Raw genomic sequence first — 15,661 nt, 5'->3', positions numbered from 1 at the left:
TTCTAAAAACATACGGTAAAATATAAAACAAATAAATTAGAGCATTTTATATTTTATGATTTTTTCCGGAGTTAAACGCGATAATCTTTAAGAAAATAGAAGGTTAACCTACTAAATGGTATCAACAAATACATTACATAATCCTAAATATAAGAGATTACAAGATTGACTTCCTTTATACTGTATATCAATAAACATTCTGCCATTTTGATGTCAAAAAAATATTTCAGAGAATAAGAAATCGAAAATTTATTTACATGCATGATATTACTTACCTCCAAATCCTGAAGTGTCTGAGTCCATCTATAATTGGGCAAATCTGCTCCGTTTCCACTGTTAGGCCGAAGTTTGTTCTTTTCCTTCTCATCTTCTTCCTCATCTTCCATCTCTCCCTTTTTATCATTATGCGTAGTATCACCATTATGCGCATTATGATCATTAGGCTCATTATGATCATTAGGTGCATTATCACCACTTGGACCAGGAACAGCAAGTGATTCTTTTGCCGATTTCTGTAACCAGAACCGCAGAGTGTAATGAAAAGAATTTCTTTAATATAACCTCAATTTTGCTAATCATAATTGCATACCTTATTGTCTATTTCTTCTTGTAACTTAACAGCCTGTTCATCAGTCAGTTCGACAATCTTTGACTCTGAGTAGAACTTTTCCTCCTTAGCCTTTTCTTCTTTCTTCCTCTTTTCTATTCTTTCTTTGCGACGTCTCTCTTGCTCTGCACGCTCTGCCTTTTCACTAGCTGCCTTGTTAACAGCCGTAGTTTCGTGCTTCTTAAATTTACTCATAACAAGCTACAGTCAAATAAGAAGATGGTAATGTGAATCATAAAATCCACAAGAAGTGATGAAATCATTTACAACATGACACAACATTGTTTAAAGTCATAGACGAAAAACAATTACCTTCTCTGCAGCTCCTTCCCCTCCTCCCGTATAGAAATCCGTTTTCCTTGCAAGAAAACTGAAGATTGTGTCTAGGAGCTACGAAGTAAACGACATTTCATTAATATTTGGAAAGTTATTTTGAAAATAATGATGTTTCGCCAAGTGAAACATAACCTAAACTGGCGATGAAACAAGACTCACCTCTTGTACACCGCCTTCGTGCTGCTGAGCCATAGCCAACAACATTCCATCAAATTTCTCCTCGTTCTTTGTCATTTTCCTTCAAGATTAGAAGAATATTTAATTAATATCAACGAATATATCACACGAAACGTTCGCTACTGACGTTGAAAACCAACGCACTTTGTTACCACGTTTTAATCAGAAACATCTCGAATTATCGACCAAACAATTTTAAACGGTACACGTGACGCCCTCTAGTGTAGAATGCTGGTATTAAAGGGAATACATCGTTTTCCAATGATCTATAGATCATTTAATTCTGTGCATCGACAAAACACAACCTTTTTCTAGAATAAATTAAAGAATTAATATAACTAAATATTATAAAAGATATATCTCTCTCGATGAAATTCAGATGAATTATGTAATTTACATATATGAAGCAAAAATTTCAAGTTTAATATTATTCGAAAGGAACCGGGTTTTTAAAAAAGAAATCGATGTTATATGGAATGACAATTCCTTACGATCGCTGATACGCAACATTCCTTGAATGATGCAATATAAGAGATATAACTTGCAAAACACTCAAGTCGTTCATCGTAGAACCCTTCACTTTCCTTGCAAGCGCGCCCGCGAATCGTTTTCAATTTGATGCAAACGATAATCTCTTACTTCGGCGTCAAAACGTTAATGGGTTTCGCGTAACGAGAACGAAATTATTAACTGACCTGACCGAAAATTTATGCAAGGCGAACGTTGTAAAAAAGTAGGTTAAAGAAGTGAAAACAGCGTCCTTCGGGCGCAAATACATCGCCCGTTACAATTATTGCAAACAAATATAATGTTTCTTGCACCAAGATGATTCATTAGCGAAAGCAAGTGGATCTTTAAAATATGTGGAATTCTTGACGGTGTAAAATGAATAATCGGACTCCATTAGAGAATTAAAAATTTCGATTGACTGGATTCGATCGACTTTCAGCACAGTTCATACGCTTTCCACACGTGTTGCTAATTAGGTTACAGTTTCTACTTCATCATCGCTGTATATATTTTTCTTAAAGTTATGAGGGAATGGCACACGATAGAACAAAAAGATTTCCAAAATTAATTACTCAGACACCGCCTAAAATTGGACCTGGAACTTACGATATATCGGACTTGCCAGAGCCTAAAAGGCATCTTGGTACTATAATTAAAAGTAATTCACGGTGTTTCAAAATCCTAAATTATGACATGAAATTATTTCCACAGCTAATTGCTATCCCTTTCTCTCTGGATCAAAAAGGAGAACTATTGCTATATCGAGAGATGCCGAACGATTACCAGGGCCTGGCACGTACAATATAAAAGAACCTCAACGACATATACCAGAACGTAGTTTCTAAAAATTAAATCTATCGAGATTGAGTTCAGCTAGGTCTTTGTAGTGAAAGAATGATAAATTACAGGGCGGAGTCAGCATCGATTTTACAGATGCTAGATTTAAGGAAAAGATACCCGAAGGACCGGGTCCAGTGGATTATCACGTAGCTACAGATTTAATTAAGTCACGAAAAATAAGATGTCATCCTGGCACCTGGAGAGGTCCTGCAGGAAAAGTAACATATTTATTTAGTTTCTAAACTTGTGTATCTTTGCATGTCTTGTGTATTGTGAATCTTGTATATCGTGTACTCATTTTATTTTGATAATAAATTGCAGCTATGGCTAACTCGACCTCCTCGTTCGATTATTCCAAATCCTACGTCAATTCCAGACAAAAATTACACGGCGTATAGTATCAACGAAAATGGAAGCTTAGTAAAGAACCCTCCCTTCAGAAAAAAAGCAACTTTCTTTTACAACGTCCCACGAGGAGTAAGAATCTCTGTATTTTCTTCTACAAGTTTACGACCCAAATAAAACAATTTGTAGAATAAAAAAAAATACTCAAAAAGAAAATATATAATTCTTAGGAAACAAATGCCACCACATTGCTCTACAAAGGAAACTTTTGGAGCAGAATGACAGGGAGAATCGAGCTTCCACCCTCACTGACACCAGGTCCTGGAGATTACGAACACGAAGCGAAGAAAACAGCCGCGCAAGCACAAGATGAAAAAGTAAGAGAAGCGAAGAGGATGAGTTCTTGGCAGCCACGTTTCCTTGATACAATGTGCAGAAAAAAAACCCAAGAGGTAATATCATATGGACATAAAATTATATTGAAGTATATTTTTGAAATACTTCACCAATTGGTGATGTTTGGAGTACACTTTTATAGAATTTTAATTTTATAGAATTTTCAAATAAATATAGAATTTTCCAGCCCCAAATGCGTATAACGTAAAGGGCAATTTCGAGAAATTCTTCAAGATCGATTGCAAATGTGACCCTTACGTCACAGAACCACCCCCTTTTGGTCAAACTGCTAAGGTTCGGTTTTTCAAAATAATTTTATCAGGGAATTTTCGAGTTATAGAAATGTATATTTTATTACAGAGATTCGAAGATAAAGCGGAATCTAATATACCTGGTCCAGGTAAATACGATTCTCCTGTTCCAATCAAATGTACAGGCTCCATTTACCCTGCGCCATTTGGCACCTGTGTTGGTCGTTTTCCAAAAATTTCTGACGACACTGGGCCAGGTAAAACTGTTTTCCATTAAAAAATTTATTCACAATTATTTATTTATTATTATAAAATTTATTTATTATTATTATTTCTGATATGTTTCCGACTCAGTCACTCGTCGAAATTGTTAGCATCTTATCGAGGAAGCACGTTTCTGTTTTAGGACCTTGCGATTACCATTCGAAAGTCGGCAACTTGGCATACGAGTCAGAGAGGCGTTACCGGTACGCTTATTTAAGACAACTGCAGCCACGGATTTATCTCGAGACAATATCCTACCCAAACGAAGAGGATTATAATAATGCGTGTTCTTCAGAGAAGACTGAAGAAAAGAAGAGTTCTGTTTATCATGCTGCTTTCAAATCTAAAACAGAGAGATTCCCTAAAATCGAAAAGGTAAAGATTCTCTATTTTCTAAGTCTTCCTAACTTCGTCCGCTAATATAACTCGTAACAAAATAGTTACACAATGATAATTACAAAACTATGACAATCGTGAAAGAAACTCAATGAATAGTATCATATTGAATCTAAACCAAACCATGTCAGATTTAATCCAGTCCTTTCTGTACTCAACGCGATAGCGAACATAGATGTCACCACCATTACATTCACTCAGCCAAACCACGTGAACTGTCAAAACCAAATTCCCCAAACAATTATGATATTAAAAAATACTCAACAACACCTACTAAACCGACATCCTTCTTCATAAACCGTTCCCAACCATCTCTAAGAAAAAAATGAACAAAAGGGGAAACCAACAACCCTTCCAAGAAACTCTACCATAACTCACCCTCCACCCACGTGTCGTCGCCATCGAAAAAGAAGACCAAAACTCCCTTTATCAAAGCTGAGTCAGACATCAGAAAGGACCAAGCACTTTCAGATTGAAAATGTTAACCAGGAACGGAGCAATTGCTTTAATGAGATCGTAGTGTGCGCTTCGATAGCGAGTAGTCACAATAAGTCTGCGGTCAGACCAGATTCAGGGGATTCTTTCGTTCGTTGCCGGAAATCCATGAACCAGCCAAGGTCCAGGTAATCCTCGAAGCGCAAGGTAATCAGGAGAGGTCGAGGTGAAATTAATGGCGGTGGATCGAAGCGATGCATCTGTACCCGGGGCGGTTCGAGACCAGGATCCAATTTGCCCGTTAATCGAGAGACCGTCGAATGCTGGTACGACGGTGTAGCCGCAGATAGGCCAAGATAGGACGGGACATAGCCGGAACAACGCGTGTTCCTGCCTCTGTCGCAACCGTCTCCTTTGAAGTAGCCGCGTTCCTCCACACTGAAAGGTGGAATCCTTCTGTGAGCCTCGCCTTTTGAGCGGCACGAAGTTCGCGTTTGACAGGTTGACACGCAGAAATTTCATTAAATACCGTTTTTCGGAGCCACTATGCGCTCGGATCGAAGAAGTAGCTTGCGGTTTCCGGTCCGTCCACTTGGCTCGCAATTACGTTTAGAGGAAGTATCGGACTGAGATTAGAATCTCCACGATCGCACCTGCAAATTCGTGGAATTTAACGAGACACAAAGAGCGATACGAAGAACGATACTGCCGATAATTTTCTTTCATTTATTTATTTTTTATATTTAATAGAACTAGCAAGTCCATTATATAAAGAAATTTTCAACATTTTTTTTGACATACGAAGATTTATGTTACGTGTGGATGTGTCTATAGGACTTAACAACCTCACGATCAAATCTTACGAATTTATAATGATCGAAAGAGATGATAGATGTGGTAAAAAGGAAAAAATTATCTTAACAATTAAATTACTGAACTTATTATCATAATATTGGATTTATGGGTTTGTTACAATTTACTCTTTTAAACGAAATAATAATTCTTAGGTGTTCTGATAGGGTTCCTAATGATTTTTCACGCTTGCTTCAACTTTTCTAACTGTTCTAATATTCTTGGATGAGAATGTATATGCGCAATACGCATCATAGTATTCGACAAACAGATCGGAGGAATTTACGCTAAATTTTAATAAATTCCGCGTGAATCTCGATAAAAGTGGATTTTGGAAGGGAAACAGGTTCGTTTTATACGGACCAGAAGTTATATGTCGCTTTTGTCGTACGAGATTATCGCGACAGGGCGATAAAACGCAGGAAGAAGGTGTCGTCGCGAATTCTTACGATCGTCGGATAAGGATGTCGGAATGGAAGGAGGATGACGATGTCGTTGAGATTCAGGGACGACGGTATTTACATAACGTAGGGAAGCGTCGTAACTCGACAGCGACGGAAATGACGTTCTGCCACACTCTGCAGGTCATTTCCACGTAGAGGCGCGTGGCCGACGTAGCCCAGAGAAATCACTTCCGGCTCGTTGAGCCGGAAATTCGAGCCAATCCCTGGCCTGGTATGTCGACCCACCCTCGAAACGCGGAACGTCGCTAGTATCGACCTTTAGTATTCATTTCTGAATCTCGAGAGATCGTTCGTTGTCGCCCGATCGAATTATCGTGAAGAAGACCGACGGTGCTTAATTGACGAACACTGATCAAATACTGGCGGGAAATGAATTTATGCTTGGTGATTCAAGTGTAATCGATTATGGGGCAATGGTAAAGATAACTCAACGAATGGAACGAAGAAATGCCAGCTTTCGCGAGCAAATGCTCGTGAAAACCTTTACATTATCGGACGATTATCGGGAAATTCTTCTATTCTATATTTCTGTACCTTTCAAACGAACGATACTTCTGGATGAATTATTGAGAGTTGATCTCTTTATACGTATATATATATGTCCTCCTGTAGATGAAGATGGAATAGCATTCGAAACGATGTGACTTACGTATAAATCTAATCGACACCCTTCCTGACTCCAAAAATCATGGACCCTTATTATTCAATATTTATAGACAGCTCCCGATTCCGGCGCTTACGAGGTCTTAACGGCTTTCAAGGCAAATCGTGATAAATGTGATTTCCTCTGTCCCCGATTAGCTCCTCCCTTCGGGACTCGCAGCAAACGACTGCCGAAGAGTCCGCGTGACATCAAAGATACGCCAGGTATATACATCAAATCAATGTCGAAAATTCTAACAAAATTATTTTTAGCCCATTAAGAACCAAGCAACGAAACAACGTTCGAAATTTGTCTAAATTTTGCAAACATTACTAAAACATAATTAGGGAAACGTAAATTATTGTCTTGTCAAGTAAGAATGAAATGTATCGGGATAATAGAATTCATTGGTACTTAATGAGATGACCATTAAATCTATTATTGCGACAATTATACAAATATAATTTTTACCAGATCCAACCTATTATAACGTGATCACTGATATATCAAAAAACGTGAAGGGTGGTGTAATTCCAGAATCTGAGAAGATCGCAGAAATTTCATTCAGTCCGCCACCAACTCGCTACTGCGTAAGTTTTGATCTCTATATCAACGAAACTAACGGTATCGAATTATCGTAGCGTGTAGAAATGAAAACGATCGTCCTGTGGACGATTTCGAGGCCGTTGTTTTCATGGAACGACAGCGTAACAACGAAACGAAAATCGAAACGGCGCAGCGGCCGGCGGATGGCTCGCGTATTTTCACGTCGAAATTTCTATTCCGTTCTGTCGGTTCACGTATACGGTATTTACTTTGTTGTCACGGTCCAGGATATTGCGTGCTCGGTGCGCGCGCGGGAATAATACCGGATACTTCAGATGGTGATGTATGAGCCGCGCGTTACGAGATGGTTAGATGGGCCAGCGTCGGTCCGTATTACCTCTGTCCGACGTGGTTCCACCGTGCACGAAGCGGGGTTCGTAAATAGCCCGAATTGAAACGGAAGTCCTTCTTTTTCCCCCGTTGGACGTCTTTCGCGCGCAACCAACCTGCGAGATGAATGTGTCGAGGGAATGGAAGTTCCGTGAATGTAAAGTTTGGAATTGTATCGTGTGCTGCTTGTCTGCCACGTCTTCTTTTAAAGGATAGAAAAATATGTTTCAGGTTCTATATATGTAATACACCTGGTGAGTAATGCAGCTTCTTCAGTTCGTATGCTGGCAGACAAAAATTTTAAATCACTTTCTCAGTTTTATTTATCACGTCACGTCACGGCAATGTGTGTAGTGATACGAGAATTAATTGAAACATTTGAATGAAATGAACAGTCGCTTTTATGAAATTTTTAATATTTTTAACGGTAACAACGTAAAGTGCTAAATGTACCAAAAACGTTTAAACATATTTCCAATGTTTTTATGTTTTAATATGTATATATATTCAAATATAACGCCCAAAAGTAAGCGACCGGCTTGACGCTGTAGACAAAACATAAAATTTGCATACCGATCGATATGTTAAATTTGCTGTTCCTCGTTTATGAAATTCGGCTCCGAAAATAATTGTATCGCCTACAGAATAATCCAATAATTTAATTTGATAAAAAGACGCAGTTAATACTACTATCAGAGATTTTATTCTTTCAATGAATATCATCTTACAGATTCATCCTTACCTTTCGTCCTCCATTCTGAAAAAATCGTTCAACGTCTCTTTGGGTAAACCGAAACTTATCAGAAATTGGATGAAACAAGAGGAAAGAAAGGAAGAGCCTCATTGTGTCTGCAAGAGGAAGAAGCTTCGTTGGTTTGCTTCTCCCATACATCGGCAGAAAAAATGTCACACGTTTGTTTTCTGATGAAAGACTACCTTCGTTTTATAAAGAACTGATTCTGTTACTTTCATAAAATCTTACAAAAATCTACCCAGTTTGCTACCAACAAATATACACTTCGCTTTTCTATGAAATTCGAGATTTTTATTTTCCCTACAGAAAACAATTTATATATTTTTTTCACAAATACGAAGCACAGCCTCTCTGCTCTTCAACGCGTATTTTAATAATGTCGCTGCAGCAAATGTCCTCCAGTTTATTCGTTAATGTACAATTATTATCCACGTCCGCTGCGGATGACACGTGACCAACAGTCATCGAGCAGAAATTTCCAAGCGTGTAAATCAAACGCAACGTGACTCTCGCGGATAATAGATTCCCCGAAGATCTTCACGGTGAAGCGCGTTCAAGTCGAGGACGCTTGGGACGCGAGAATCGTCGACAACTCGGCGAAAAATCATGCGGATGAACGAAATATAGAATTTCAATTGTAATATCGCGTTGATGTCGTGGATTTTATGAATCGCATCTCACCCCGTGTCGCGTGTCATCGACGTAAATTATTCGACGACGCTTGCAAAAACGTTGATCGACACCGGCCAAATTTATTCGATTTCCATGTGTAATAATATCACGACGCACATACACGAAGCGAAATCATTGTAGATGATGTGATATAACCCCTATGAATCTAAATACGACAGGAAGTAACGTCGATACATAGGTGTCTACGAATTTGCATAACAAATTTAAAGAGGATTTTTGATCCGCCAATGATATCCCAATCGATCCCGCGATATATTATTAAAATGAGATACAAAATACTTTTTAAAATACAAAATAGGGAATTTGTGAAATTAGCGTGAAATATTCTGCATGCAAAACTCTCGTCGTAAAGATATTATGATTAATAGGGTAATACTAACGTTATAGATTGATAGAGTCGGTTATGAATACTTGGACATTGAACCCGCCGGATTATGAGCCAAGTATCGGACGTAAATGGAGCGATACATTATCATCATAACGTATACGAAACACTAAAAGCCAAGCCAAGAAGCGTTGAGGTTCGAACGTGCTTGCTCTGGACTTTGATCGATCACTGTGAATGGAAACTCGGTTACTCGTACATTACCTTCCCTTATAGTTTCCTCAAAGAGCTTCTTACGCCAGTTCTGAAATGCAAAACCTGCTTCTTGAAATTCTATACACAAAACCATATTGTAATCCTGTAATTCCATATTGTAAAGATCTAATAAAGATATCCTTACAATTCAATCACAAACATCACACACAATATCATAGAAGTTTAATCTAGAGTAATTTTCAAGTCATAAATTTCGAATAAAATCCCAAACTATAATCGAAAATAATTTTCAATAATTTTCAAATATACTGCAACTGCCGATATTTATAAATTACACGTCAATATAATTTAATTTCTATCGCATTGGTTACGCCGTCATGTCTGACAATAGGCCCGTCCGTTTCTCCTTACGCGCTTTAATCCGCATAGTCGATGACAAGGACAATATTTGCGGCGGTTTAGCATTTAAAATCAACGTCGACGAGAAAAAGTCGTAAGCCGGTGTTATTTCAACGCGTTATCCATCGCCTATTTCGTTTTCTGCCATCGTTGTCGGGTAATAAATACTTTAATTGCAAGGGGGAGAGTTTCTTCTTTTATCTGCGCGTGGAGCTCCCTTCGGCGAAGAGAATCCTTCGAGGGTATTTAAAGTCTCGTAGTTACTTTCGTAATTACTCTTCGTTTCACTCGGTACACCGGCAAACAGATGGAAAATGATAAAAAAAAGAATAGAAGGAGAAAAGAAAAAGAGGAAAGAGAAGAGAGAAATGAAAGGTAGAAACGAAAACGAAGATTCACCGTAGTTATAATACCTTTTCTCTCCCTCTGGGACTTGAATATTTATGTACTGGATGTTCTCACTGACGTATGCAATCTTCGGGAAGATCGTATAAAAAGCGCGCTCCGTTTCAGTCCCTTATCATCTATTTGCATTCTTTGTTTCGATGATATAATTTATGAACGGCCGGGGAGCGATGTCCGGTCGTTGTTTTATTTTTAACGTAAACTTGGTCCGTGTCGTTAATCCCATATTTGTTTTAATTACTGGTAAGGCGTGCTAAAAATATCGTTGTCAGTCCAGCGACCGAAATTGAATAATGCTGGTTAAAATGTTTGTCAAATACTTTAATCGTGTTAAAGGAACGATAAATAATAGATCGTAATGCAAAAATGATGCATTTACCCTGTCTGCTGATTAATTACATAGCGAACATATTTTTGAAATAAAATCATTTCAATTATGATAACTCTTTGTTACATGTTATTTTGTGAAATCCAATTGAAAAATAAAACTTTCATTCTAAAAACGTAATATTGAAATGCTTTTCAGAGATGCAATGAATAATTTTAAATGCAATCTAAAAATGTTTTTACTCTTCCGTTCACTGATTAATTAGTAGAGATATTCCTGGAATAAAGTTATTGCAATAGCAAGAAGGTTTTGCTGCACGTCATCTTATATTGAGTCACATTTAAAATTGGAATTATACTTTATTCTTTCAAGAAGAAAATCTTGAAAGACCTTTTTATCGCTTTAGATGGAAGGACTGTGATAAATCAAGACAGTAAAGCAATTAAATGCTTCATTCCCGATGTAAGGCGATTACAACGGTTTAAATCCAATTTGACAGACTTCTCTCTCAATCTCTTGGGCGTCTTTTTTCTGTTTTTATACTTTTCATAAAGTACGTTCTCGGCTTCGTTTTTACACTCAAGACAATCGCACGAAAACATTCATGTTCGAGGATTCGCATATTTGCGCTACGGTCGTTCGGTCTTTTTTATTGTTTGAGAATACACCGCGGACGCCCGGGAAATTCTTACGACGTTTAAACAACGGTTACACGAGTGTAAACGTAGACGTTGACAAAAACTATTCATCATCAGTCATATGTAAATCTTGAACAATCTAAAAGACATCTTTCTACATAACTTTCAAATCTCAGAAAACAATACCGCACAAATTTCTGTAACCACTTTATAGAAGTTGTAGTCCATTAACAATTACCAAAACTTCCAAAACGGTATAGCCAAGAATATAACGAACGTAGATTTTGACAAAATTGTTCGTCGAAAGTAATGCACAACGTTAGACCAAATACATAAATCACACTCAAGTCACGTGAAACGATAACGTACAAATTTATCAAATCGTCCTGTGAATTCCCCAAACTGAAATGTAGATGTGGACAAAGCGATTCATCGTGAATAGTAGCCAACATTTGAACAGATACAGAACAAACGCCTTCTTGAATCTCACAAAACAAAATAATACTACCTGCAGAATATTTTCTAACTACATCCAGAAAGAGAAAGAATGGCAATTCGTTTAAATTAATCAAGATCCACAAAGAATTCCTAAAACACGATCAACTGTCAAACTCTCGGAGCGAGAATAATTCGAACCCATAAACTTCTCTCTACGGGACCCTCGGTCGTCTTTCTGAACCAGTAATCGGAGAAGCCCAGCATTCTTCTCTTGCTCGCAGCATCACGTGCCGACGTGTGTATCAGCGCCGCAAAATGTAGCGTCGACGTCGGCGTATCATCGTCGCCGACGTATCGTAGCCGCTAATTTCCTCGCGGAATCGTCACACTCCGCTTGTCACCGCGTCCGGGAAGCAATTCCGTGAATTCTTGCCTCGAAGGAATGTTCCCTTTGATCGTAGCTTTGCGAGCATTGCTCTTAACAAGAGGCAACGTATAACTCGCCGGTCCCGATTCTCCCGTTATAGCTACGTGCTCTCCTTTGAAACACCTTCCTCCTTAGAGCAACCGAGGCGAAACACGACATTTATCAAAAATTCCGGTCGTACGGGCGCGATTGTCTTGCCGCGTATCGCCGAGCGCCATGCCGTCGCGTCGCCTGAATCGAGCGTAGTCTCACGCTTCGGCTCTTGCGACCGACGGCGATTGACGCGGGTCATTTTGCGGTCGAGCAACACAATGTAGCCTGGCAGTGAATCTTGTTGACGCGAGCACGAGATGTCATCTCGTGACCAAACGGCTGCGAACCCTGCCACATCGTGTACTTTGGAAATTGCGTCTTTGTTGAAGGTTCGTGTTATGTGGGGTTGTTACGGAAGATGTTTGTGAAGTAGTAATATTGCTAGAATTTTTCGGCTGATAATAATATGATAATTATAAATAAATATTGATAATCGGAGATAAAATGTAAACCATTGTATGGTAAAAATAAAAATTTAGAACCGCTTGTTCAATCATCACGGTCGAGCAATATTACAGAACACTTTAATTATAGAATTATCATATTCACAGTTTCTCAATAAATACGAAGATCGGCGTAATTCTTCTCTATCTAGATGATAAAATATGATCTACATTTCCGGAAGGAACATATTAATATTTGGATATCATCATGGGATTAAATTCGAAGAACATAAGCCAAGTAAAAGAGAGAATTATAAACATTTTATAAACATGTTCAACTGAGAACGAACATGCGAGGCAGGAGCACGTCTTCGTTTAAAATTATGCACACGTCAAATACAAAATTTTTGTTCTCAAGAATCGTAATAAGGGGATCGATGTAAATGGTGATTTTCATAATTCTATGACAGCAGCATGTACGTGGATGGCGAACAGAAGCGCATCCAGGCCATGTAGACTCCTTGTGAACAATTTCGACAGGATCGACACGATATCGGAGAGGTCTGTTAATCGGCGGATCTCCAGTCGGCGTTGATAATGTGGCGGGACTCGCAACGAGGACGACATTACCGTCGCAACCCCACATCGGACAGGACCAAGGGTATCAATCAGTGGTACATGAAAGGGGCGCGGTTCGGCCACGTCTGTCGTCGGATCTCGCATTGTCTGGCTGCGACAGATAGACAGAAGCGACGCGAACTTCCGACGTATCTCTATCTGATGACGCCTCTGCGCCACTGGAAACGCCGTCACGTTACTTTGTTCGCGATCCCCTTCGTCGACGCCTCCAACGTGGGGTGTTAATAAATTTTCCAAGGCCTGACACACCGACTCGCCGGATTTCAGAGGAAAACGCTCTACCTCGATTATGTATATACCTACAGAATTTCCCCGGTCGACCATTGCATTCCGCGTTTTATAGAAATTAGAACGTCACTACTAGGCCTTTCTGCTGATTCAACTCTCGAGCTTTGTTCGCGAAAGAGTTTCGAGACTCCGTTTTCTCTTCCGTGTCGTTCGACGAACTACAACCAAAAGGATTGTCAGAGGAACAGACGTTCGCAGAAGAGAAACCGAGAGATTGGAAAATTTCCATGGCGAACTTTCGAAGTCTCCTCGCTTCGTAAACAATGTCGCGATTCGAACGTTTTAATCTGATGATTCCAAAGAGGACGAAGGATGCTATTATAGGGAACATTCAGAGGCGCAGACGAGCTACGGAATTATTTGTTTCTTCCGATTTAACGTAGATGTCACTGAGAACAAAGGGAGGGAAGATGTTCCTGGGCGAGACAGGATCCTTTCTCGTCGAAAAGCTTGGCCCCTGCAAAAGCAACCGGCTGCACCGTGGAAAACAAAGGGCCTTTCCATCTGGGTGTTCTTATTTTTTGTGTTGTCTGTTCAAGTATATGTGAGCACAGGCGCGCATGTATGGAACAGTCGCTCGCGAAAACCTATTGTTCGGTCGCATGGCTACGGACGCGAACGAAAATTCACCGTAGGGAAAACGAACGAGCTAACGTCCGGCGATAGAAGTAGCCGTAACGGTACCTCTGACTTCTTTATTCGCTTTCAGAATGGAGACACTCGACTCCTTGAGACGCACCACCTGACGAGAAGCTTCCGCCACTGGGCCACGTCTCTCTGTCCTATGCGTCGCGACCGGCGACTTGACCTCGCGAGCACGTCTCGAGCTGCATTTCGTCTGCATTCTCGAGTCAACATCAGGTTGCCGTCTCGTCACGAAATAACAGTAGGCACGCGTTTGCTTGGCATTGCTCTACGCTACAGTTACTCCGTGACAAGTGGACAATGCACTCAGAGCTGTATTAACGTCTATGGAACGTGAAGGTTACTTCTAGTCGAATCACGTTCCACGCACAGTTTCATTTTTAATAAACTTGAGAGACACGAGCGCGTTTTAATAATAAAGTTTATCGACCGTTAATAATTTGCACTTTTTTATACCGTATGTTTTATATGCATTTCATATCCTTATTATTTTGTCAAACATCTTGATTCGAATTTAATGACATAAATATCAATAGTAGTATATGCGAGTTCAATAAATTTTTCACGTAGATATTTTAGGGCTATCCCAAAGTATGTAATTTGATAACCGTGCATCACACCAGTCAGATGAAATCATTTTCCAAATTTATAAAATATCAACACCTGTTTTATTTCACAGTGAAGCATACCAGTGTTTGGAGGAATAAAAAAAAAATCTTTCTCCTTTAATCAAGCATCGTCTGCTCTTTTCTCTTACAAGCTACACAATGATATAATTCAACGTCACAGGTTGTATACGAGAGAAGGTACAACGGGGATCATGCGGGAGTATTTAATTTCGCGCGACATAGAAGAGGAGCTGGCGCCAGATTTTTAGGGAAAGTGAAACACATCCAGAGTTATCCTTTTGAATACGTTCGGAGAGAGGGTGTCGCAACAAAGGTGAAACACGGTGTTCTCTCGCGTTTCCGAGTGAGATCTGCTCGGCTCGGCGGATGCACACGCATGAAAAGTCGACGATACGGGGTGGAACCTTTTTTTTTCCCTTCAGCCATGCACGCCATGATCTCTGGCCATTTAGCCAACGAGCTGGCTGGCTGTGAGTCATCTTCCCCTTTCGTCGAGTTCTCCCTCACTCTGTTGCTCGATGCATTCGATGCGTCGTCGTAACTCTTGTCCCATTCAGTTCGAGGCGACCGTAAAATCGAGCGTTTCTTCGAGCCAGGGCGACCGACAATGGTGATTTATGTCGGCGAGAAGCACCGCGACGTCTCACTTCCGCCGATCCATGGCCACATTTCCCGCCGTCCTCCTTGTATGTACGTCTTTGCGACAGATCGAAACCTAGCAAACTGGTTTCACTTTATTACCAATTCCTATTTTGCACATCATGAAAATTTTACTATCTCTCATAGATATATGCATTTATCGATAGTAAATGGAATGAATTTTATTAAGTAGCCAATAGTATATCTCGCGTAATTAGTATTTCAATTTGTACTCTTCGATCAAGATGCTTCGATGTCTCGTAAAAACAT

The 15,661-nt window shown here is 39.6% G+C and overlaps 2 protein-coding genes across 2 annotated transcripts in view; one reads left to right on the top strand and one right to left on the bottom strand.

The window, feature by feature from the left end:
• The window catches only part of LOC126928949 (nuclear migration protein nudC), a 103,039-nt gene extending 101,741 nt beyond the window's left edge, over positions 1-1,298 (bottom strand). Inside the window, exons 1-4 of the mRNA XM_050744887.1 lie at positions 1,103-1,298; positions 920-997; positions 590-808; positions 276-512 (exon numbers count right to left, since the gene is read on the bottom strand). Coding sequence (XP_050600844.1) covers positions 276-512; positions 590-808; positions 920-997; positions 1,103-1,177 — 609 coding nt within the window. The 5' untranslated portion in view covers positions 1,178-1,298. The remainder of the gene's footprint in view (positions 1-275; positions 513-589; positions 809-919; positions 998-1,102) is intronic.
• Positions 1,299-2,161: 863 nt separating this feature from the next.
• Positions 2,162-9,337, top strand: LOC126927948 (sperm-tail PG-rich repeat-containing protein 2-like). The gene is made up of 10 exons (XM_050743927.1): positions 2,162-2,273; positions 2,342-2,464; positions 2,564-2,688; positions 3,046-3,267; positions 3,389-3,505; positions 3,572-3,719; positions 3,869-4,101; positions 6,590-6,740; positions 6,991-7,106; positions 9,287-9,337. The coding sequence occupies exons 1-10, from the start codon at positions 2,162-2,164 to the stop codon at positions 9,335-9,337; spliced, it is 1,398 nt and encodes a 465-aa protein (XP_050599884.1).
• The last annotated feature ends 6,324 nt before the right edge of the window (positions 9,338-15,661 follow it).

Source organism: Bombus affinis, chromosome 2, assembly GCF_024516045.1.
Source record: "Bombus affinis isolate iyBomAffi1 chromosome 2, iyBomAffi1.2, whole genome shotgun sequence".
NCBI lineage: Eukaryota > Metazoa > Arthropoda > Insecta > Hymenoptera > Apidae > Bombus > Bombus affinis.
The sequence above is the reverse complement of the archived record's forward strand: the minus strand, read 5'-3'. Positions and strand labels throughout refer to the sequence as shown.

Bases quoted from the DNA above. Each gene is read 5' to 3' on its own strand.
- LOC126927948 (XM_050743927.1), top strand. From the start codon at position 2,162: ATGGCACACGATAGAACAAAAAGATTTCCAAAATTAATTACTCAGACA. The intron at 3,506-3,571 runs GTTCGGTTTTTC...ATTTTATTACAG, and splicing joins CTTTTGGTCAAACTGCTAAG to AGATTCGAAGATAAAGCGGA. The intron at 4,102-6,589 runs GTAAAGATTCTC...CAATATTTATAG, and splicing joins GATTCCCTAAAATCGAAAAG to ACAGCTCCCGATTCCGGCGC.